Raw genomic sequence first — 26,125 nt, 5'->3', positions numbered from 1 at the left:
AGACCCATATAGCCTCCCCATGTCCACGATAAAACCTATATAACCTCCCCATGTCCAAGATAAGACCCATATAGCCTCCCTATGTCCATGATAAGACCCATATACCCTCCCCATGCCTATGACAAGACCCATATAGCCTCCCCATATGCAGCCATACATCCCATACACATAAATAAAAAAAAACACATACTCACCTCTCTCCCGTTACCATAGCGCTCTGCTTCTGCCTCTGATGCGTTGACTCTCCGCAGTACATGGCTGACGCGATGACATGACGTCATCGTGTCAGCTGTTTCACACACTGATTGATGGAGGAAGTGGCCAGAGGCCCTTCCTTCACCAATGCAGTCAGCATCGATGGAGAGTGACTGCGGAGACTGCAAACGGGTGGGCAGGATTTTTGAGACAAGTGGGCAGGCTTTTTGAGACGAGCGGGTGGGCACGGTGCAGCCTGTTGGCCACTGTTTTCAGCCCCTCAGTTGTCTTGGTCTGCGGGCCGGACTGGAGCAGCCAGATGTGGCCCACGGACCGCACTTTGCTCAGGTTGGTTGTGGAGACATCATACTCTGTGTGGGGGTAATGTACTGTGGGGACATCATATGCTGTGTGGGGGAATGTACTGTGGGGACATCATACTCTGTGTGGGGGGAATGTACTGTGGGGACGTACTACTGTACTGTATGTGGGGGAAATGTACTATAGGGACATCATACTGTGTGGGGAAGAATGTAATGTGGGTACATCATACTGTGTGTGGGGTAAGGTACTGTGGGGACATCATACTGTGTGTGGAGGAAATGTACTGTGGGGAAATCATACTCTGTGTGGGGGTAATGTATTTTGGGGACATCATACTGTTTGTCGGAGGAATGTACCATTGGGATATCATACTGTGTGTGGATGGAATGTACTGTGGGGACATCTTACTCTGTGTGGGGGTAATGTACTGTGGGGACATCATACTGTGTGTGGGGGGAATGTACTGTGGGTGGGTACACCGTACTGTGTGGAGGGTGAGGATGTAATGTAATGTGGGGACATCAAACTGCAAGTGGAGGGAATGTACTGTGGGGACATCATACTCTGTGAGGGGCTAATGAATTGGGGGGACATCATACTGTGTGTGGGGGATGTACTGTGGGGACATCATAGTGCATGTGGGGGTAATGTACTATGGAGACATCATACTCTGTGTGGGGGTAATGTATTGTGGGGATATCATACTTTGTGTGTGAGGGGAATGTATTATGAGGACATCATAATATGTGTGGGGGTAGTGTATTGTGGGGACATCATACTGTGTGAAGAGGGAATGTACTGTGGGGACATCATACTCTGTGTGGGGGAAATGTGTTATGGGGACATCATACTGTGTGGGGGGAATGTACTGTGGGGATGACATACTGCGCCCTCATACTGAGAGGATACTAGAGCTCCTGGAGAGCGTTTGGAGCAGCTGCACTGTAGAGTCTGTTTTTTTTGCTGTTTTATGCAGAGGTGACCCGTTACTGACTCATGTTTAGGTGTGTAGATCAATGTTTCTTTGCTTAGGTCTCTCTAGTTGTTGTAAAACTATAATATTTGGCATGTCCTGACAACCTGTAGCGGGGATGGTTATGATGAAAGTTGAGATTTGGAAAATCCTGGCTGGGAGGCGTAAATGGGTAGTAAATTGGTAAGAAAGGTGTGCAGTAGTCCTCACATCCTGCCTTTCTTGTATGTGCAGTGCCCCCGTCGATTCCTGATTGCTCCAGTGACAGTTATGGACAAGAAGGGGGAAGCATCCAACTTCGATGTGCAGTGAAGGAAGGGATCCCTACACCAACAATACGATGGGAGAAAACTGCACCTGGAGCTCAGCAACTGATCAGCACCCGGGAAGGTGAGCGTAATCGATGTAGGTTGTGAGTAAGGCCTTTAGAGCAGCATGCCATCCATGCAGAGACCGAGCTCTAATATATTCTACATGAGACCATGTAACTGTCACATGTAAACATCACGTGTTGTCTGCATGTTTAGCCGTCATGTGTGACTACTTTGTGCAGGCCCAGGTGAGCCTCACATGTAACCATCACATCTCTATCTGCGGTGCACGACTGCCATTTCTGCAATTTTCGTGTACTTTGTACTCTCATGTCCAGAAGTAGAGCAAGGAGCTATGATGTGGATATCCTCAACCACATTACTGTCTCTGCAGATTATCACGCCTTTACTACTCTAAGGAACATCTCATCAGAAACTTCAGGACTCTACCGCTGTACCATCAGCAACCAGCTTGGATCCAAGACATGTTCTGTGGAGCTGCACATAAGTGTTGGTATGTACCTAAGGAAAATTATACACTTACAATCATAATTCTCCCCCAATATACACCCCACTGTAAAGTCGGTTTATTCATCACATTTTGAAACTTTCTGCTGTTTGCATGTAACCAGCTGAAGACAAGTAATATAACAAGTATTAGGAACCCTAGATGAAAACAACATGTCTTCGATGAGGAGCTGAAGCTCAATCATCATTAGGTCTTCCAACAGTCCACCAAGGCTTGGAAGAAGTAGTTCTGGAAGATTCTGGAGTGGCTGACATGACATCCATGGAAACTCTAGTGGGATGCGTAGAAGCTGGCTCCTGCGAACCTAAGTATATTAATGACCAGGAAGCCATTGCCAATGAGGAATGTAACCAAACTGGTGAATAATGTCTGCAGCAGTTCATAACAGCCAGAAGGGCTCTACTGACAACTAAAGACACTGGTCAGAAATAGCTGAATAATCATGAGACTGCAGCATTCAGTAAAAGTGGCATTTTAGCCGAATTTGGAGAAACCGCTTTACTAATTGCAATAAACCAAGTTTATAATGGGGAATGAACAATGTTGATTGCAACAGTACAGTATGTCATGACACAAGCATGCTCTTTTGTGTTTTAGGTGGCCTGGGATCAATGGGCAATTTCGCTGCAATCACTATCACTCTCATCATGGGCTTGGTTCTCTTGGTGCTCTTCATCTTGGTTTTGTGCTTACATCAGCATAGCAGAGAAAAATGGCATGAAGAATTGTACAGGTAATGAGGATGACAGCCGGAGAGATGTAGAGGCAGTGGATGGGAGAAGTCTCAGACAAGTCACAGGGGTGGGTTGAAGTTCTTGGACCTTCACATCATATGCGCTATGTGTCATGTATAGGTGTATACTCTAGAGTGAACCACAGCATGGTTAATCTCGGGGTTGTGTAGTGGTCTCCACTATGCTTTTAACATACAATTATAATGTTCTTCCTCTATAGTGTGGATAATATGTTTTCTGGACAGCATCCTGTGAACAGGAGCCACTGCATTGATTATACCATGTCCAGCAAGGAGCCACCTCATACCCTTTACAGTGTGCGGCAGAGCCAGCCTCAACAGCCCACCGTAAACGTTTCCACCATCAGCAGGCAGCAAGGCCAGTCCATCCTGCAGGTTCCCATCAGCAGACAGGAGAGCCATGCCACCATGGAGGTGTCCACTGTCAGCAGACCTTGGACTTGGGCCACCCTGGCCCCCACACTGGAAGTATCCTCAGATTTGAGCACTATAGGAAGTGAGGAGGAGTATGAAAAAAGGAACGTATCACACTCACCCATCTACTCTGTACACTCAGGTTACCTGGTGTAATCCTCTGACACAAAGACGATGGTAAAATGTTTGTTTTTTTTTACTTTGTAGCAAATACACAAATCATAGATATGACACAAAATTTTGTTTAGCGGCTAGATCCAGTACCCCTCAGGCTAGATTTGTGAAATTTACAAAAAACTCAGGGTAGTGAACCTTTAATGGAGGAAGTTTCTTCAGCTCAGTGAGTAAAAAAAAAAGTGTGTAAAAAACTATAAAATCATCATCTGGAAATAAATAAGTGATATTCGGGATTTTTGAGGTTCCCAATGATAAATGTTCATGAAAAGTTGGATCTAACGCGTATGTCAATTTGATATGTTGTTTGATCACCAAATTACTCCATGACTCTACCTTCTCATTTCCACAAATTTATAATGGGGTTGAGATTGGATTAATGGTTAAGGTCTTCAAACTTGTGCCAAATATTACACACAGTAGACATTGGAAAACCTCACCTTTTGGTACACTCAGTGGTAGACTTCCATCTTCAGGTAGTCTCGTAATCTGTGTCATCCATTCAATTCATAGTTCTCTTATTATAGCCATGTTTCTTTCATTTGGCCTAGTCCAACAGCACTCTAGGTTCTTAAAACAACTCTGCTCTGAGTGTTACCATTCCAGTACCCCTCAGCCTAAGCATTTCTCTCCTGTCACCCCCACATTGAGCATTCCCATAGTTGTTCTACCTGCCCTGAGTATTCCTTTCCCTGTAACCCACACTCTGGGTGTTGCCATCCTGGTTGTCTCCACACTGCACGTTCCATTCTTGGTTGTTGTCACACTTGGTGTTCCTATCCTCCTGGTTCTCTCTGCGCTGGCCATTCTCATCCTCCTGGTTGTTTCTGCACTGGTCTTTCCATTCCTGGTTGCCTTCACACTGGCCGTTTCTTTACTGGTTGTCTCCGCACTGTCTGTTTCATTCCTGGTTGCCTCTGCACTGGCCGCTTCATTCCTGGTTGTCTCTGCACTGGCCGTTTCATTCTTGGTTGTTTCTGCACTGGCTCTTTCATTCTTGGTGGTCTTTGCACTGGCCATTTCATTCCTGTTTCTCTCCGCACGGGCCGTTCCATTCCTTGTTATCTCCATACTAGGCATTCCATTCCTGGTTGGCTCCACACTGGGCGTTCCTATCCTGGTTGTCTTCATATTGCCCGTGCCTATCCTGGTTGTCTCTGCACTGCCCATTCCCATCCTCCTGGTTCTCTCCGTGCTGACCGTTCCCATTGTCGTTTCTTCTCTATTGTCTTTTCTGTTCTCTGATCTGTAAATTGTCCGTTATTAAATATAGTAATTGAATTTTACTTGTTGGAAGCTTCACAAATCCAGAATTTGTAGATAAACATTGTAGTAAGTTCACAAATTATTTTGTGTCATAGTTGTAAAAAGATTGTTCTTGTAGTTATGATACCTTTTAATGGCTAACAAAAATAAAATAAATGATTTTACAAAGCAGCTTTTGAGTCTTCTTATAGGTTTCTTCCTCAGGCATGGTATAACAAAGTTTTATGCACAAAAGAAAAAAAATAAAGGCATGGCATAATACATGGACATTTAAATAAACAAACTGAGCTCAGAGACTGAATCCATAATTGGATTAGATTAGTGGTGTGAAAGTTTTATAGTCCCAATATCAAGTAAGATCAGAGGCCTGGTGCCCTCACTGTCTCTGGATCAGATTCCTGGTGCCCTCACTGTGTCTGGATCAGATTCCTGGTGCCCTCACTGTGTCTGCAGCATATTCCTGGTGCCCTCACTGTCTCTGCAGCAGATTAATGGTGCTATCACTTTCTCTGGAGCAGATTCCTGGTGCCTTCGCTGTCTCTGGAGAAGATTCCTGGTGCCCTCACTATTTCTGGAGCAGGTTCCTCAGATTCTGCAGTGAGTCATAATCCATCCTGACAGATTTTTGTAATATTTGTATAGTGACATATTTGTAAAGTGAGAGCTTTTAATTTTTACCATCATGTTTGTCATTTGTACACTCTTCATAGGTCAGTGCTCAGCTCTTACAGTGCTAAAGGCCCTGGAATCCAATGAAGATGATGTGGAGGGCATCGGAAACCATGAGGCAGAGTGCAGAATCCTGCAGAAAAACTCAATTATTCTACTTATAACCCCCCTCCCCTATTCACGCCTTTTATAAAGAGATCCCACCAATGCAGCTTATTTTCTCCGTCATTAGTTCCCCATGACCCATTTACACTGAGCAGCAGCATTGGGTAAGCCTTATCACTGTCTTTGACCAGAGACAGTGTGGGATATGGGGTGAGGAGGTTCCTGGTTTGTCACATTCGCTAAGGTTGAAAAGAACGTCACAGGGCTAGTACCGACCATCAAGCTGACATGGTCATTTCTCCATATATTTAAAAGGAATTTGGTAGTAAGATATACTCTCAATGCTACCCTGATATCTGTTATCCGATGTCTTATTCCAATGAACTGTTCAGAACTATGGGCGAGGCATAGATCTCATGAGACTCCACCTCCAGAGATTATTGTAAATTGTTTAACAGTGTGATGTCCGCTTTCTGCTCTCTTGAATCCACTGCAGAGCTTTGTGTGTATCACTGACACATCTGCTACTGGGATCTCACAGGAGCCCAGATAATACAGCAGAGCTGTGAGAGCTGCAGCTGATAGTGTTAGTTATGAGACAAAGTTCAGTTCTGCTGTCTTGTGTTACAGTTCTCATACTGGTAACTTTTGTCTGGGTTTGACATGCTGCTCCAAAACCCATTAGATTGTGCCGTTTACACTGAACTCCTCAGACTACATCCCCCTCACGAAGCTGCTGTCCCTCCCCTCCTCTGCCCCCTCCCTCTTTCTCCCTGTTGGAATGGCATATACAGTTAGGTTTATATATATTTGGACAGAGACAACATTTTTCTAATTTTGGTTCTAGACATTACCACAATGAATTTTAAACAAAACAATTCAGATGCAGTTGAAGTTCAGACTTTCAGCTTTCATTTGAGACTGTAGCTGCAGTCTCTCTGCTTGCGTGTAATTTTTACCCCACTCTTGCCCCTTCCTCGGTAATGTGGCTTATGACTAGCAAAATCCGGTCTGCCTGTAGCACATGTTCTTTTGTCAAGTCAAACTAGAATATAATAATGCAGATTAGGCATAGATGCAGGAAACATACATTTTTGGGATCTACAGGGTGGGCCATTTATAAGGTTAGATCTCGGTGGGCCATTTATATGGATACACCTAAATTAAATGGGAATGGTTGGTGATATCAACTTCCTGTTTGTGACACATTAGTATCAGCCAGCGAGAGGCTGAAAGAGCTGAACGGGAGGCCCAAGCCAAGGACCATGAACTGCAGTTGACCTGACTCAGGGTAACACCATCTAGCCCATGGAGCGTGGAGTCCAATAATGCAACAACTCCTAAACCCCAGAGCACTTTCCAGTGATGGAAAAGGACGAGGACATTTTTCTGCAGGGATTTGAGAAAGCCTCAAATCCCAAGGGCTCAAAGGAAAAGCTCTGGAGGCGTTTGCTTCTCTCCCTCCAGACCAAGATGGAGACTATGAGGCCATGAAGCAGGCCCGGATAAAGAAATACCAGCTGACTACTGAGGTTTACCATAAAAAGTTCCGGAACCTCCATCGTGGCCCACACGACAGCTACAGTGATGTGGTGCATGCATTCAGAACCCACTTTAACCAGTGGATCCATGACTGTCAGTGGATACCTTTGAGATGCTGCGGGACCTGATGATAAAAGACCAGTTCCCACATCTTTGCCCAGCTGAGGTGTGACACTTTGTGACGGACCGGGAGACAAAAGACGAGGATAAAGCAGCGCAGATCGCCGACACCTACAAGGCCAACTGGAAACCGGAGGGGGGGAGCCAGTCACCGCCAGCTGGAAAGGGGGTAAGCCAACAACCAATCCCAGTACCCCTGCCAGCCAACTCACTGGAGGCCCTTTCCCCTTCGCCAACACCAGGCCTACATCCAATCCCTGCAAGAGTTATTTCTGCAATCAGACTGGACATCTCAGCGCCACCTGACCAGAGAAGCAGGAGAAAGCCCCCCAGTCAATGCCTCAGGGCATAATGCAGCAGTTCTTTTTGTGGGTGGGGCAGTTGGGAGGGCCTGTGAAAATTTGCAGCACGTCACTGTGGGGAGCAAGGGCGCTAGAGGCCTCAAGGACACCGGGGCCGAACAAACCCTCATCCAACACGAACTGGCAGCCCCTGAAGAGATTATTCTGGGGAAAACCCTGTCACTGGGATTGGGAGTGTCCGCTGTCCCTTGCCGATGGCCTGGGTTTTTTTAGATTGGGGAGTCGGGAACGGGGTGAAGGAAGTGGGGGTGTCTGAAAACTTGCCCGCCGACATTTTGTTGGGGACTGATTTGGGGAGGATGTTCGCATATTATGTCCCTGACAGCCCCAATCTGAGACTGAGGGTAATGCTAATGATAATGATGTGAATATGCATGCTTTACCTGACAGTGATTTACCTGATAATGCTTCATCTGACAGTGATTTACCTGATAATGCTATACCCGACAATGATTTACCCCATAACGCTTTACCTAATAATGATTTATCTGATAATTATTATGTATCTGAAGGTACAGGAATACTCAGCCATGTCACGCTGCAGGGTGAGATGGCTGAGGAACCCCTAACAGGAGCAAGCGACAGTGCTAAGGGAAATGGGGAAAGGCACGGGAAACAGGAGGAATGTGATGCTGTGCAACTAACCTGTGCCACAGAGGAAGGTAACTGCTCCATATATAGCATTGCTCCTAAGGTAATGGGGGTGGATGGGGAGGTAGTACCCATAGCAGCGCCGGCTGATGGGTCTGTGGAAATCCCCGGGGAGAAAGCCTATGTAGCCGCTGTCACCCACGATCAGAGTGCCCAGAATGTAGTTAAAGCCCTGCCTTCAGGACCCTCCTCAGTCAGAGGGATGACTGAGCCAGAGACGGACCTAGAGCAGGTCCCAGAGGGTTCCCGTGAGGAAGGGACCTTGACATCACTTCTGGCTGCCTCCAGCCAGGAGTTTCAGGATGCTCTGCACTCAGATGTGAGCCTGGAGACCTTGAGACACCTCGCTGAGATGACCACCTCCGAGACTGATAAGGAGAGGGTGTTCTGGGAATGAGGGAGGTTGTACCGGTAGATATTTCCCCTTAAATCCCAAAGGGAGTGGTTGAGGGAAAGACAGCTGATCGTCCCCTACAATTTAGGGTTGAGTTGTTATGGATTGCCCGCCCATGAGATTCCACTCGCTTGACACTTGGGAGTCTGCAAAACTAAGGCCTGGCTGTCTCAACACTTCTATTGGCCCAAATTGGGGACAGATGAAACAAACTACTGCGGCTCCTGTATCACCTGTCAAAGAGTGGGAAAGTCAGGGCCTGCTCCAAAGGCCCTCCTGATCTCTTTGCCAACGATAGAAGAGCCTTTCCAGAGGATTGCAGTGGACAATGTGGGACCACTGGCCATACCTAGCAGCTCTGGAAAGCAGTACATTCTCACTGTGGTAGATTATGCTACCTTGTACCTGGAATAAGTGGCTCTGTTCTCAGCTAGGACGGATAAGGTGGCGGATGCCCTGTTGGCCATCTTTTCACGAGTAGAATTTCCCAGGGAGATGCTTACCGACCAGGGGACCCAATGTCTCACCTAAAGGAGACTCTCTGTAAGAAAATGCAAGTGAAGCGTCTGGTATCGAGGGTGTATCACCCCCAAACCAATGGTTTGTGTGAGCGCTTCAACGGAACCCTCAAACAGATGCTAAGAATGCTGGTTGAAACCCAAGGACGTGACTGGGAGCGGTACCTCCCACACCTGCTTTTGTTTACCAGGAGGTTCCACAGGCCTCAACAGGGTTTTCTCCCTTCGAGCTCCTGTACGGCAGGCGAGTCCAGGGACCCCTTGGGTTGGTAAGGGAATCCTGGGAAGAGCTGAGCCCTTCAGAAGTGTCCATCCTGGAATATGTCATGGGCTTCCGTGACAAGATGCAGACCTTGACGCAGTTGGTGCATGACAACATGGCGCAGGCTGACTAGAAGCACTGGTACGACCAGAACGCCCGGGAGCGGACCTACCAGGTGGGTCAGAAGGTGTGGGTGCTGGTTCCCGTACCAAAGGATAACCTTCAGGCATATATGAAAAGAAAATGGTATAAAACCAAAGCCAGCTCACCAACCAGACCATCAGGTGCACGGAACTCCATCCTGATGCGATGTCATCTTGTAATGACAAGAAAAAAAATTTGTTCTAGCTCCTTTAAATAATGTTATCCTTTTATGATTCCAAAAAAGTTTTCACGCGATTAAAAACTCCACAGACAGAATGCAAATATGAGTGCAAGCGACATGTTTCGATCTATTACAGATCTTTCTCAAAGCTCGTGTGAAAACTTTTTTGGAATCATTAAAGGATAAAATTTTTTAAAAGGAGCTGGAACAAACTTTTTTTCTTATCATTATAAGCTTCAGGCAGCCTGTTAAGGCCTGTATGTCGTATACCAACAGCTCAACCTAGTCACCTAGGTGGTCACTCTTTACCACGCTTGGTTTAGGCTCAACCTTCCATGTCAATATCTTTAAAGCTCATCAAAGACATGGAGCTTGCGTCCTACCAGTCTGCAACCTGCCCAAGGACGGGGAGGAAGACCCCCCTCCTGGACATGCTGGCCCAAGCTAAGGCTGGTGAGGCAATGGAGGACGTGGAAGTAAGCACTTTGCTATCAGCACCCCCGTAGTTGCTTCTGCTAGCCATGCTGGAACCCTTTCTGGGCTGTGTTTACCAACCAACCCGGAAGGACTAAGGTAGCGGTTCACGAAGTGGACACCGGGAATCATGCCCCCCTACAGCGGACACCCTATCGGATCTCTGATGAGGTGTAGAATGTCATACGCCAGGAGATCGATGAGATGTTGCAGCTGGGGGTGATTCAACAGTCCAAGAGCGTGTGGGCCATCACAGCCTTTGATGCGCACTCAATGCCACGCATCAAGGAGATGCTTGAGCAGTTAGCCATATGCACTATCCATTATGGGTCTGAGTCGGGGATATTGGCAGATTCCCCTGAGCCCCGGGGCACAGAAGAAGTCTGCCTTTATCACCCTCTTCGGACTATAAGAGTCCACGGTCATGTCTTTTGGAATAAAGAATGCCCCTGCCACATTCTAGCGGATGGTCAACCACCTGTTTCAGGGACTGGAGAGGTGCGCGGTGGCGTACCTGGATGACATTGTCATCTTTAGTTCCACCTCGGAGGAACACCTTCAGCATCTCCCGGAGGTGCTCGAGCGCATCCACCAAGCAGGCCTGACTATCAAGCCGAGAAAGTGCCAGATGGGCATGAGAGAGGTCCACTACCTGGGGCACCGGGTATGTGGGTGTTCTATGAGGTCAGAGCCTGGGAAAGTGAACGCTATCGTGTCTTGGCCCACCCCCAGGACCAAAGAGCAGGTGATGTCCTTCCTGTGCACTGTAGGGTACTATTGGCGCTTTGTACACAATTATAGCAGCCTTGCGAAGCCCTTGACAGACCTCACCAGGAAGAAGGTACCCCATACAGTCAACTGGACAGACAGTGAGGTGGCTTTTAGGGCTTTGAAAACAGCCCTGTGCAGCTCTCTTGTGCTAAGGGCAGTCAACAGCAGTCGGCCATTCTTAGTACAGACCGACGCCAGCGAGTTTGGCCTTGGTGCTGTACTTAGCCAGGTTGACTCAGGGAACCAAGGGCACCCCGTGTTGTACATGAGCCGGAAGCTTCTGCCGAGGGAAGTGGCCTATTCCACCATAGATAAGGAGTGCCTGGCCATGGTTTGGGCCCTGCAATGTTTGCAGCCCTACCTGTACGGATGCAGCTTCACTGTGGTGACTGACCACAACCCCCTGAGCTGGCTTCACTCCATGTCTGGTACGAACAGAAGGTTGCTACGCTGGAGCCTTGCCCTCCAACAGTATGACTTTACCGTTAAACACAAAAAGGGCAGCGAGAATGGCAATGCAGACAGGTTGTCCCGGGGCAAGTCTGCAGAGGTGCGCATGGAGGAGTATCAAGATGTTCTACCTCCATAACGCAGTCCAAAAGGGGGAGGTGTCAGGAAAATGATTCATTTTTCATGTTGTCGATTACACATAGCGTGCTTTCCGCTCCATCTAGTGGGTTTGACATGCTACCCCATCACCCATTAGATTGTGCCGTTAACACTGAAACCCTCAGGCTACATCCCACTCAGGAAGCTGCAGCCTCCCTCCTCTTCCCCCCTCCCTTTTTCTCATTGTTGAAATGGCAAATAGCTGTAATCTGTCTGCCTGCTTGTAATTCTACCCCACTCTTGCCCCTCCCTCGGGAATGTGGCTTATGACCAGCAAAATCCGGTCTGCCTGTAGCACATGTTCTTTTGTCTAATCAAACTAGAATATAATAACGCAGATTAGGCATAGAGGCAGGAAACTTATATTTTTGGGATCTACATCCTTAAAGCTATTCACCACAACGTTTGTCGACTTCTGCGACCACCAGAATCCGAGAAATGGATTTCTACCCGACCGTGCCAGACAGACACGGCCTGTTTGGACTTAATTTGGTAAGAAAACATATGACACTTCTGTCAGCACGCTATGAGGCCAGCAGCCAGAGTTATGGCTCTCATAAGTTTTCAGTAACTTTCAAAAAGGGAGTGCATTCTATAGCTCCGTCCACCCAATGAGGTCACCCAGGGAAAAGTATAAGGCTATGAAGCCTAATTAGGAATTTTTCATTTGCCTGGGGTGCCAGCTAGGAAACTGTGCTGATAGACCATTTTTCCATGGGGAAGGCGCCCCTCCCCCCTCTTCCACATGGCGTGCCATTGACTGAGATATACAAGTTTCTTATTTTAATCCATATTATTTTGTAATTGCCTGTATATACTGTATCTTGTCTCGTTTGTAACATCCATATACCTAATTTGGACGTGTCCGTGGGTCTGTGCACAATGAGTCATCCGCAGCTCAACAGTAACTTAGGTATCCAGTTACTACCACTAGCAGCTGACTATATCCATGGGCGTAACCATGGATACCAAAGTACTGTAAGGCCCTGGATAGGAGTTAAGTGACATATCTAATAAGGAGAGGAGCTCTCCCTCAGGATGAGTTAAGGCATAAGCCTTTTTTGAACGTTAACCTGTGAGGCAACACTGTGAGGCAACATTGCAAAGATGGATCAAATTGATTGCGCTGCTGCATGTAGAGAAGCGAATCGCAGGCGGATGTGTAACCTGCGTCTTAGTGAAACAGAAGACAAACAAAAATGGTCGAAGACCTGCTGATGCAGCCCGACAGAGGGCAGCCAGAGCAAGAGAAATGAATGAAGTAATTGAACCACGTAGAACATCTAATGCTGCACGACAACGAGCAACACACAATGCACAATGTGATACACAAATTTCACAAAGACGAGAACAAGATAGAAGACGTGTCCAAAATGCAAGAGCCACTCGACGACGGCAAGTTACATTTGCCGCTAGAGGGCGTCTTAATCAAATTGATGAGACACGTATTGAAGAGCACTATGCTGGTGAACTGACATTTCAATGTCAGTTCTGCCAATCTTTAAATTTCAAAGATGAAATGGCGCACGACAAAACATTCCCTTCCTGCTGCAAGAGAGGGTGCATCCAATTACGGCCCATTCGCATGGATAATCAATTAGTCAAGTTGATGAAAGGAGAGCATCAGCACTCTAAGAACTTTATGACTAATAAAAGGCAATACAATAGCTCTCTTGCTTTTCACATCAATGGGAGCATAAGTAGCGCCACCTCCTGGGCATGGTCCATACTGTTTTTGAATTCATGGATAAATTTACCACAGAACTGCCCCATTGCATCCCGCTGTGGGTAATACTCCCAAGTATGCCCAGATTTATATTTTGGACAGTGAAGAAGCATTAAGTACAAGTCAAGCAAATAAAAACTGCCTCCCAGCACTGCTGTTATCTCTTGGAGAGAAAATAAAAGCAATTAACCCACTCGCAAGAGCCTTCACAATGATGAGGGAATTTGATAGAGCGGAAGAAAGGATAATAATAATCTTTTTTTTTATATAGCACTAACATATTCCGCAGCGCTTTACAGTTTGCACACATTATCATTACTGTCCCCAATGGACACAATATAAATTCCCTATCAGTAGGTCTTTGGAATGTGGGAGGAAACCAGAGTACCCGGAGGAAACCCACGCAAACACGAGGAGAAGATACCAACTCCTTGCAGTCGCAGATGTTGTCCTTGGTGGGATTCAAACCCAGGACTCCAGCGCTGCAGTACTAACCACTGAGCCAGAGGATTGCTGAATTAGAACATCACGATCCACTCGAAATAATGATGTCAATTATAAATGACTACAATGATGACCAGAGGCGCTACAATGCACCAAGGTGCAATGAAGTAGCTATAATTTACCAAAATGCATTGGGTGAACTCCCATTTAATAGGGACATCAGAGTTCACCTGAAAAGTGAAAACCAAACAGTTCAAATCAGCTTTCTTCACAGAAAGTGTGATGCAATGACATATCCACTTCTATTCCCATATGGGGACAGTGCTGTTAGTCTGCACATACGCCAGTCTGTTGCGTGGTTCGTAATCCCACCGCGTGCAATCACTTGTCTTTTATATTTTTGTAAACACTGCCTATATTTTCTTGAGTAAATCTGTAAAAATGTACTAGTTTAGTGTTTCCTTGCTTTAAAACGTACCGCCACGTCCTCCTTGCTAAATTTACGCTACCGTGTGTGTTGGCTCCTGACCAGATATTGATTTTTATGTAGAACGAGGAGCTGGTGGCAGCACAGTGTTCTGGGGTATTTGGGAGACCCTGGCAGTGACGTAATGGAAGATTTATGTGTGTATTACCCGCCTGAGACTGGGGACATACATACCGCCCTACCTGCAGAGTGCCCAATAGCCAGTTCACGGCAAGGCAGCCTTTTTGGCGAATACTTATCCTAGGTGTAGTTCCCTGACTGACCTGAGGGTAAGGGGGTGCCAGATAGTGGCAAGTTCCAAAACCAGAACTGAAGGTGGAAACAAAAGTTTTGGGTGTGTCATGCTCTCACTAAATGAATGGGATACAAATAGCTTAGCAAGCAGCTAAACCGGTATACCGGGTCCAATAAGGGAAGCTGTAGTTGAATCTGTGTTTTATTGAACGTATGTATATAGATGAAGTGAAACTATAAACAGAAATACATAGAGCCAATCAGTGCCGGGTACATAGAAAATACATATACACATAACGTACATGACTGCACTAATAGCTGAACAAGGGAACTATCTAAGCTGGCCAATATGAGAGATAGTGATATATAAAGGGAGCGTGTCACTTACCAGCGATGCTAACACTGGGCAACAGGGAAATGGGGCTGGACTAGACCATAATCCCTTGCATATTTACCCATGATACAGTGGGAGTTGGAGGGAAAATGAAACGAAAGCAGGAAGAGAATAACACTGCAGTTATTATTTTTGGCCACTAGATGGAGCTGGAAACAATGAAAATCATAAACTATGAAACTGAGCATTATCACTGAATTTATGCTATGAAAATAAACGTTTAATAAGAGTCATTATTTATGTCGGAGACAGAACACTCCCGTCTGGCATCGAACAGATGCCACCATCCTTATCCTCCGAAGATAACAATAGGACCAGCTCAGTCACTGGTCTGGAGAATGTCTTAGGTCCATCTCCTTTGGCCATCCTGAGTTCGACTTTGCGGACATGGCCATCTTTACTCGGGAACGTAGCAGTAACTAGTCCAAGTGGCCACTGGTTCTGATGGGCCTGGCAGTATTTAACAAGGACGAGGTCACCAATCTGAAGATTTGGCCTGGTAGATTGCCACTTCATCTGTGGCTGCAGGGTAGACAAGTGTTGTTTGCACCACCTGTCCCAGAATGCATTGGCAAGACTTTGTACCTGCCTCCTTTGGCGCTTGTAGAGGTCTTTAGTGTCGAATCCTCCTGGAGGGGCACTGGATAGTCCTGTTTTCTGGGTTAGGAGAGTAGATGGAGTCTTTGTATGGAGTGTAGACACCTGAGGGCGGATTTCAGCATCTGAGTCCTCTCCTATCAGTTCAAAGGTGTCTGGACAACGCTCCTCAGTGTACTATAGTTTTGGTCCTGAGAGCCATGTTGTGCTCTCTAGTCGACTTGCGTCAACTGCTCTAGTTGCATGATCTGCAGGGTTTTGGTCCGTGGGGACGTAATGCCACTGTTTTGGATGAACTGATCTCCTAATTTGTAGCACTCTGTTGATGGCAAACGTTGAATCGCCTGGTTTCATTGTAGATGTATCCCAGGACTACTTTGCTGTCTGAGTAGAACTTGGCTTCTGTCAAGTCGATATCCATCTCGGATGTGATGAACTCTGCTAACTCGACGGCTAAGACTGCAGCACAAAGTTCTAACCTTGGTACGGTGTGCTTTGGTTGTGGAACAAGTTTGGCTTTCCCCATGATGAATCCAATGTGGCTTTGACATTTGGACTCCACAGTTTTGAGATAAGCAAGAGCAGCAATTGCTTTGACAGAAGCATCTGCAAATACATACAGTCTTTGGTTCTGTATCTCTGTAAACGGCACAGGGGTGTATGACCTTGGCACATTTAGGTTGGAGAGAGCTGCTAGAGTTCTTCCATGCTTCCCACTGGACTCTCTTATCAGGTGGCAGAGGTGCAACCCAGTCAGAAGACTCCTTGGTTAAGTCTCTTAGTATGGCTTTGCCTTGTAAAGTAACAGGAGCTGCAAAACTTAACGGATCGTACAGGCTGTTGATGGCAGACAGGACACCTCTGCGAAAAGGCTTTTCTTCCTGGCTGACCTGAAAAGGTAAAAGTGTCTGACTGTAGATTCCAGAGAAGCCCGAGGCTTGCGATGCACTGGTGTGGGGTCTGACCCCAGTTCCAGGTCTCTGAGACCGTTACTCAAGTCTTGTGAAGGGAATGCTTTCATGAGTTCTTGGCTGTTTGAGACTATTTTGTGAAGTCTGAGGTTAGAGCAAGCAAGCATCTCCTGAGAAGACTGATGGCAGTCTCATTTGAAGGCATGGCTTTCAGACAGTCATCATCATAAAAGTCTTTCCCTATGAATTGTCTGACATCTGACCCGTATTCTGTTTCTCCTTCTAGAGCTGACCTTTTGAGTCCATAGATGGCGATTGCAGTAGAAGGGCTATTGCCAAAGATGTGCACTCTCATGTGGTACTCTGTGACTTCTTTAGTAGGATCATTGTCTCTGTACCAGAAGACTCTTAGGAAGTTCCTGTCTCTCACAAGGAAACAATGGAACATTTGCTGGATGTCAGCGATGAAGGCAATGGAATCCTTATGGAAGCGCATAAGTACTCCCAGTAGTTTGTTATTGAGATTTGGTCCTGTCAGTAGAACATCATTCAGGGAGACATCATCAAACTTAGCACTGGAGTTGAACACCACTCTAATCTGGCCTGGTTTCTTAGGGTGGTATACTCCAAACATGGGTAGGAACCAACATTCTCCAGAGTCTTTGAGAGTGGGAGCTAGTTCTGCATGGCAGTTCTCAAATCTTTGACATGAAGAAGTGATCTCTCATCTCTGGCTTCTTTTGCAGATTGTGTTTGAGAGAGGAGAAAAGTTTGAATGCCTGATCTCTGTTGTTTGGTAGACGTGGTCTGTGGGTTCTGAAGGGAAGAGGTGCGACCCAGCTGTTGGTCTCATCTTTTACGAGCCCTTTGTCCATTACCTCTAAGAACAGCTTATCCTCTACCGACATTGCTATTTGGTTGTCTTGCTTAGCTCTCTGGAAGACTGTGCACCCCAGCTGATCTTCATAGCTTTCTGACACCATACTGCTGTCATGAGTAAAGTCTATTAAGTGATTGGGTAGTTGGATGCTGTGTGGCAGTTCCTTGACATGGAACTCGTTGCAAGGTTGAAAGAGATGGGTGCCCTTTCTCCAGTGTATTTGTTAGCATGCTTGTCACAGAAGATGGGGCGTGCATGTGTCCCAAGCATACTTTCCTATTATGACCCATCCTAGGTCTAGCTTTTGTGCATAGGGAGCATTGTTGAGTCCATTGATATGACTTCTCACTTTATGAACCTGCAGGATGTCTCTTCCCAACAGCAGTACTATCTGTGCCTGAGGGTCGAGTTCCGGTATGAGGTGTGCTATGCGTTTTAAGTGAGCATGATGGATTGCCACGTCTGGTGTAGGGATTTCAGACCTGTTGTCTGGGATCTGATTACACTCGATGACTGTAGGTAGTGGCAGGCAGAATTGTCCGTCTAAGGACTCAATTTGGTAGTCAGTGGCTTTCCTGCATGCCGTTGTCACAGTACCTGCACATGTCTTTAATGAGTAAGGAGTGCTTGGTCCTTTAATGTTGAATAGGTCAAAGAATGTTGATCTAGCCAGGGATCGATTACTTTGATCATCCAAGATCGTATACAGTCTCACAGCTTTGTGTCTATGGCCCTTTGGCTATACTCTGACGAGGCATATTTTTTAACAAGACCTACTGTCTATTGTCCCTTTACAGCCTTCAGTACATTGTGAAGTAATCTCTGGCATAGCTGCATCAGTGCTCCTTTCCTCCCCGCCATGCTCACTATCAGCTGGCGTATTTTGCGCACTCCATAGAGCTGGGCCAGGGTGAAGGGCAGTGTTATGATCTGTGGTTCCACATTCTGTGAATTTTACACTGACCTTACAATCCTTGGTGAGATGAGTGGTAGATGAGCAACACTTGTAGCAGATACCGTTTTCTTTCAGGAAGATTCTGCGATCCGGCATAGATTTTTCTCTGAAGGCTCTGCATTTCAGGAGAGGATGAGGCTTCTGATGAAGCAGGCACTGCTTTCCAGGTTCCCGTATCTTTGTCTCTGATCGAGAGCAGCCAGACCTATAATTGGAACTTGGAGAAGAAACATTAGTCTTGTGCACTGCCACAGATGTTCTGCGTGGGTTTGCAGCTGGTGGTGGTGCGGCATATGACGTTGTAAAGTCAAAGCTGGGATCATTTCTGATTGCCGCTTGTTCGTGTATAGTCTACAAAAACGGAGAAGGCAGGGAATGAAACACTGTGTTTGTATTTGTACGTGGAGCCACATCTCCTGTAGATTGTAGGGCAACTTTTGGACTATAGGGTTAACACCTTTGGCTGTGTCGAGGTATGCAAGTAATGGTAGGTCACCGTCACATTTGGCAACTAGGACCTCTTGTAGCAGGTCACCTAGCTCTCTAAGTTTTGGGAGACCTTTGTTAGATATTTTAGGAAAGTCATTGATTCTTTTGAACAAGGCTCTATCTATTACCTCTGCAGAGCCGTAACACTCATCTAGCCTCTTCCAGATCTCTTTAAGGCCTATTTGTGGGTGGTTTATATTAATGTCTCTGATTTTTACTGCGTGTTTGACGGACTCTTCTCCCAGGTATTTGACTAAGAGGTCTATCTCCTCCCTGTTTTTTTAGCCCCAAGTCTCTGGTAACATTTTGAAAGGAAGCTTTCCAAGCTCTGTAACCTTCAGCGTGGTCAGTGAATTTCATGAGTCCCTTGGCAACTAGATTGCGTCGTGTGAAGATCCTAGCAAGTTCTGATATGAACCGGTTGTCAGCAGAGTATACTGGTGATGGGTCACCCTGATAGTGATGTGAGGTGCATTCATACCTGTTAGTATCCTCAGGGTGGCGCCAGCCGGTATCATATTGCTTCGGTCTGACATGCGGTGTGTCAGCAAGGTGATTCACGTTGGTTACCTGGTGAGGGGCAAGGAAGACAGGAGAGTTGCTTTGCTTCACGTTTTCCTGGAGCTGAGCCTCATGATGACTCTCACTCGTTTCACTGGATGTGTCGTGATCTTGGTTATAGTTTGGATCAGGAAGTTCATTAACATATTGAGATGTGTGTTGTGGTGAATCTTGCAGTGGCAACTTCAGACTTGACGTACTGCTGCGACTATGTAGCTCAGGGTTGTGTGCGGCTTCCAGTGCTTCTGCCTCTGCCAGTGCTGCAGCAGCCTCTTTTTACTGCTAGACTCTCTAAGGCAGCATCTACTCGTGCCGTTTCTATCTGTGACCTCTCTTGATCATCTAGGCGGGCTTTCTCTAACTGCGCCTTTCTCTCCTGATCATCTAGTCGTGCTTTCTCTAATTTAAGTTGCATCTCTTCTTTAGCATACCTTGCTCGCATTTTGGCGGCTTCAGCGTTTGCACGCGCAATGGCGACCGTGCTGCTGATGGATAGTCTTTAAGGAGACGGATGTAGCAGATTTTGTCCTGTGTGATTTGTGTGACATGGTGTCTTAGAGGGATGCTTGGCTGTGCAGAGATTGCTATAGCTGTATCAGTCTCTGTGTAGCCAGTGACTTGAATCTCCCTAGATGAATTTCTGCAGCATCACTAGTTCCTGCAAGCTGGATGAAGGCTCTTCTCTCTATATTCCACTAGCTGGAGAGCCGTCGTTTCACTAGGGTCCTGCAAGATGGAAAGCTCCTCTCTGTATTCCCACTAGCTGGAAAGCCGCCATTTCACTAGGGTCCTGCAAGATGGAAAGCTCCTCTCTGTATTCCCACTAGCTGGAAAGCCGCTGTTTCACGGTCATGCTCTCACTAAATGAACGGGATTCAAATAGCTTAGCAAGCAGCTAAACCGGTATACCGGGTCCAATAAGGGAGACTGTAGTTGAATCTGTGTTTTATTGAACGTAGGTATAAAGATGAGGTGAAACTATAAACAGAAATACAGAGACAATCAGTGCCGGATACATAGAAAATACATATACACATAATGTACATGACTGCACTAATAGCTGACCATGGAACTATCTAAGCTGGCCAATATGAGAGATAGTTATAGATAAAGGGAGCATGTCACTTACCAGCGATGCTAACACTGGGGGAAAGATGGATGAGGTGTTTCCAGTATGCAAGCAGATTGAAAATGGAGGACTAGACAGGGAAATGGGGCTGGACTAGACCATAATCCCTTGCAAATTTACCCATGATACAGTGGGAGTTGGAGGGAAAATGAAACGAAAGCAGGAAGAGAATAACACTGCAGTTATTTTTGGCCACTAGATGGAGCTGGAAACAATGAACATCAGAAACTATGAAACTGAGCATTATCACTGAATTTATGCTATGAAAATAAACATTTAAGAGTCATTATTTATGTCGGAGACAGAACAGGGTGGTTATATGGCCCTTGGCCACCAATAGTAAATTTGTGACACTTGGTGGAATATAATAAATCCCTGACAACTGGGGACAACCTCACACCCCCAGTTCATGACAACTTTCATTTACTGTATATTAAGCTCTGGAGGAGGGAGAGCTATGTGTGGCCCCTAGTCCTGCACAGATCTTCGGAATAAGACATCAGATCATGGATAGCAAGGTATCATGTTATTTCGCTTCCTATGTTCCTACATGCTCATATAGATGGCGTAGGAGGCACCACCTTTAATAGTATTCATCCATAATCTTATCTAGATCACAAGAGTGATCCGGTTCACGAAACACCCTGTGCCACAGAGTATTGTGCGAACTCCAAGAACTTTTACACACAAATTTATTGGCCCCCCTTTGCTAGGACAGGTGCAGACGACCGTATTTTTGGTTTAAATGCGAAAACATTGGATCACGCTCAGACCAATGCTATTCTATGGGGCCGTGTACGTCTGATTTTCCCCCTCGGACAGAGTTTGTTCGTGGAAACAATTGCAGCATGCGCAATTTGTATCTGGAAATTGGAGCACACCGGGCAATGGGTTAGTAGAAAAAAATAAATAAAATCGGACTACACTCGGAGATCATTGGATGTCCGATTCTTTTGACTGACCCATTGACTTGCAAATGGAAAAGATGGATATAGAAAAGATGTAAAAAAAATTATTCAAGAAAATCGTATTAAACTCTGATCAGAGTGTGATTAGAATAATTGGACCGATTTTCTCAGTTGAGACAGGTTACACAAATGTAAGAAAAACCCACAATAAGCACCGAAATAATGTGAAACTGACTAAAGTAGTTTTCAATGTAAATTTCCGGAATAACAACAAAGGAGTCAGACATTGCTGACTTGTCATTCAACAAAAAAAAATATGTAAAAAACCTAAGGACCATGTCTTGGGCAAAAATGACGGTTCCCTCTACTTAGTATTTTATTGCACGATCTTTTGGGCAATCGCTGCAAACAAATCATTTCTATGCCTGTCAGTGAGACTTTTCCTCTCCGCTCACAGGTATTTTGGTGGCTCCTCGTGTCCCACTTGTATGAGATGCCTTCTCCAAATTGCAGGTCTCAGCTTCTTCCAAAGATGAGAAGTAGGATTTAGATCAGGGGTGGAGAACCTATTTCCAGCTGGGGGGCCATTTGGAAATTTATACTATCATTTGGGGGCCACACAAAAATGATCACCTTGAAAATTACCCTGGTTTATTTAGTCAAACTATTAATTACGGTAACTCACCCTTAATGTGACGGCTAGAGCTGCTTCTCATTGGTGCAGCTGTGATGTTAGTTGATACCAATCATTCTTTTCTCACAGCTGCTTTTCCAGGTTTGTGTCAGCCAGGAGAGCAGTCAACTTTTTTTCATAATAAGTTTTGTAAATCATATACATCACATAGGAGATGCTGAGACAGCTGTATATACACCACATAGGAGACGATAGGACTGCTGTATAAGCATCACATAGACGCTGGGACTGCTGTATATACATCACATAGACGCTGGGACTGCTGTATATACATCACATAGACGCTGGGACTGCTGTATATACATCACATAGAAGCCTGGACTGCTGTATATACATCACATAGGAGTTGCTGAGACTGCTGTATATACATCACATAGGAGACGCTGCAACTGCTGTATTTATATTACATAGAGGACACTGAGACATCTGTATATATATATATATCTATATATCACATAGAAGATGCAGGGACTACTGTAAATACAACACATAGGAGACACTGAGACTGCTGTATACACACCACATAGGATACCATGGGACTGCTGTGTATACATCACATAGGAGATCTGGTACTGCTGTCTGTACATCACATAGGAGACACTGGGGCTGCTGTATACACCATGTGCAGAATTATTAGACAAGCTATATTTGACATGATTCTTTTTATTATCAAATAACAACTATGTTCTCAATCAACCCAAAAGACTCATTGATATCAAAGCTTAATATTTTTGGACGTTGGAGTGGGGTTTTTTTTAGATTTGGCTATCTTAGGATGATATCTGTTTGTTCAGGTAACTATTACAGTGCAGAATTATTAGGCAACTTAATAAAAATCAAATATATACTCATCTCACTTGAGCAACACAAAATTTAGAAATAAACATTTCTGACATTCAAAAACAAAACTCACTGACCAATATAGCCCTTTCTTTACGATGACACTCAAAAGCCTTCCATCCATAGATTTTGTCAGCTGCTTGATCTGTTTACGATCAACATTGCGTGCAGCAGCCACCACAACCTCCCAATGTTCAGAGAGGTGTAATGTTTCCACTCCCTGTAGATCTCTCATTTTATGAGGGACCACAGGTTCTCTATGGGGTTCAGATCAGGTGAACAAGGGGGCCATGTCATTATTTTTTCTTCTTTTAGATCTTTACTGGCCAGCCACACTGTGGAGTATTTGGATGCATGTGATGGAGCATTGTCCTGCATGCAAATCATGTTTTTCTTGAACGACTTCTTCCTGTACCACTGCTTGAAGAAGGTGTCTTCCAGAAACTGCCAGTAGGTCTGGGAGTTGAGCTTCACTCCATCCTCTACCTGAAAAGGTCCCACAAGTTCATGTTTGATGATACCAGCCAATACCAGTACCCCACCTCCACTTTGCTGGCGTCTGAGTCGGAGTGGAGCTCTCTGCCCTTTACTGATCCAGCCTTGGGCCCATCCATCTGGGCAATCAAGAGTCGCTCTCATTTCATCAGTCCATAAAACCTTAGAAAAATCAGTCTTAATTTTCTTAGCCCAGTCTTGACATTTTATCTTATGTTTCTTGTTGAAAGGTGGTCGTTTTTCAGCCTTCCTTAGCTTGGCCATGTCCCTGAGTATGGCACACCTTGAGCTTTTTGATACTCCAGTAACGTTGCAGCTCTGAAATATGGCAAAACTGGTGGCAAATGGCATCTTGGCAGCTTCACGCTTGATTTTCCTCAATTCATGGGCAGTTATTTTGCGCCTTTTTTATCAACACGCTTCTTGCGACCCTGTTGGATATTTGTCATGAAACGCTTGATTGTTCGGTGATCACGCTTCAAAAGTTTGGCAATTTCAAGACTGCTGCATCCCTCTGCAAGACATCTCACAATTTTTGACTTTTCAGAGTCCGTCAAATCTTTCTTCGGACCCATTTTGCCAAAGGAAAGGAAGTTGCCTAATAATTATGCACACCTTATATAGGGTGTTGATGTCATTAGCCCACACCCCTCCTCATTACAGAGATGCAAATCACCTGATTTACATAATTGGCAGTTGGCTTTCAAGCCTATACAGCTTGGAGTAGGACAACATGTATAAAAAGGATGATGTGATCAAAACACTCATTTGCCTAATAATTCTGCACCCAGTGTATACATCACATAGGAGATGCTGGGACTTCTGTACATACATAACAAGAAACATTGAGACTGCTGTACATCCATCATAGGAGACTCTGGAGTCATATAAATTACAGGAGGGGCTGGGGGGCATAGACATCACAGTAGATGCTGGGACATATTCATCACCGTGGAGGCTGGGGGGGGGGGGGGGGAGACATGACTGAGGGGTTATATACATCACTAGGAAACACAGACAGCACTGGGGGTATATATGTCCCTGGGGGAATATACATCACTGGTGGGGTCATATACATCACTGGGGGCAATATACATCACAGGTGGGGATATACAGCACTTTTGGGGTAAATGCAGCACTGGGGAATATACATCACTTGGGGGCACATGCAGCCCTGGGAGGTATATACAGCACTAGGGGGGACAGGCACCAGGCACATAGGTGGGGGTCATAGATCACCGGGGGGGGGCAGAGATCACCAGGGGTGGCACGAAGATCACAGGGGGGCACAGAGATCATAGGGGGCACAAAAATCACAGGAGGGCACAGAGATCATGGAGTGGCACATAGCTGGAGGGGACAGAGACAACAGGGAGCACAGATCACATGGGAGCACAAATATCACAGAAGGGAACAAAGCAGGGGATCACAGGGGGGCACAAAGCTGGGAGCCACAGCTATCATAGGGGTTCACATTGCTGTGGGGGCAGAGATCACAAAGGGGCATATAGCTGGAGGGCACAGGGATGACAGGGGACATATAGCTATGGGGCACAGAGTTCACAAAGCTGGGACTACAGAGATCACAGGACGGGCAGAGATCACATGGGGGCACATAGCTGGGAGGCAGAGATCACATGGGGGCACAGAGATCATATTGGGGCACATAGCTGAGGGGCACAGATCACCAGAAAAAGGCACAGAGCAGCGGGCACAGAAATCACCAGCAGACAGGCTCAGAGATGCCGGCACAGAGATCGCTCTGGACTCTCTGGCAGCAGCTTCTCTTCCGGGACAGGAGGGGGATAATTACTTCACATGATCTAGACTGTTTGCTTCTCTTAATACTGTACATCCTAGAACTGTGTCTTTTTTGCTGCTGCCTCACAGTGTTGACTTCTGCAGTCTGTGATCTATTAGCATACCCAAGTCTTTTTCACATGTGCTGTTGCTTAGTTCTATTCCTCCCTTTCTGAAGATGTAATTTTCTTTTCTTGTGCCCAGATGTAGAATCTTGCATTTCTCCATTAAATACCATTCTATTAGTCACTTCCCACTGTTAAAGCTTATCTAAATTCTTCTGAAGCCTCTCTGTCTTTTCTAGTGTTAGTTATACCTCTTAGCCTTGCATCATCTGCAAATCTGATTAGTTTATCTTCAGTTCCTTTAACTAGATCATTTATAAAAATGTTGAACACTGGGGCCAGGACAGAGCCTTGTGGTACCCCACTTGAAACACTCTTCCAATCATTTATTACCACACTTTGAGTACAATCACTGAGCCAGTTATGAATCCACATAACCGTAGCCTTGTCAATCCCATACCTGGCATTTTCTCAATAAGGATAGTATGAGATACTTTATCAAATGCTTTGCTGAAGTCGAGATATACTATACCGCATTTCCCTGATCAAGCCAGTCAGTGATTCTATCATAGAAGGAAATTAGATTAATCAGGCATGACTTGTTTGAAACTAACCCATGCTGGCTCTGGTTAATTACTGTATTCTTATCCAAGTACTTACATACTTGCTGTTTAATAATTTGTTCAAAGATCGTTCCTTGTATAGAGGTAAGGCTTTGTGTTTGTATTAAGGGACAGATTGTATTATCCATCACTAAGTTTTGTCATCAGTTTT

General features: G+C 45.6%; 1 protein-coding gene across 1 annotated transcript in view; it reads left to right on the top strand.

Annotated features, from left to right (window-relative positions):
• Positions 1–5,111, top strand: part of LOC141055631 (immunoglobulin superfamily member 11-like) — a 50,438-nt gene extending 45,327 nt beyond the window's left edge. The window contains exons 4-7 of the mRNA XM_073552278.1: positions 1,727–1,882; positions 2,198–2,317; positions 2,930–3,065; positions 3,287–5,111. Of these exons, the coding sequence (XP_073408379.1) occupies positions 1,727–1,882; positions 2,198–2,317; positions 2,930–3,065; positions 3,287–3,656 (782 nt within the window). The 3' untranslated portion in view covers positions 3,657–5,111. The remainder of the gene's footprint in view (positions 1–1,726; positions 1,883–2,197; positions 2,318–2,929; positions 3,066–3,286) is intronic.
• Positions 5,112–26,125: the final 21,014 nt, after the last annotated feature.

The sequence above is a fragment of the Dendrobates tinctorius genome, unplaced genomic scaffold, assembly GCF_039654945.1.
Source record: "Dendrobates tinctorius isolate UK_male_01 unplaced genomic scaffold, ASM3965494v1 ptg000189l, whole genome shotgun sequence".
NCBI classification, from domain to species: Eukaryota; Metazoa; Chordata; class Amphibia; order Anura; family Dendrobatidae; genus Dendrobates; species Dendrobates tinctorius.
Note: the sequence above shows the minus strand (reverse complement) of the source record. Positions and strands in the feature narration are given on the sequence as shown.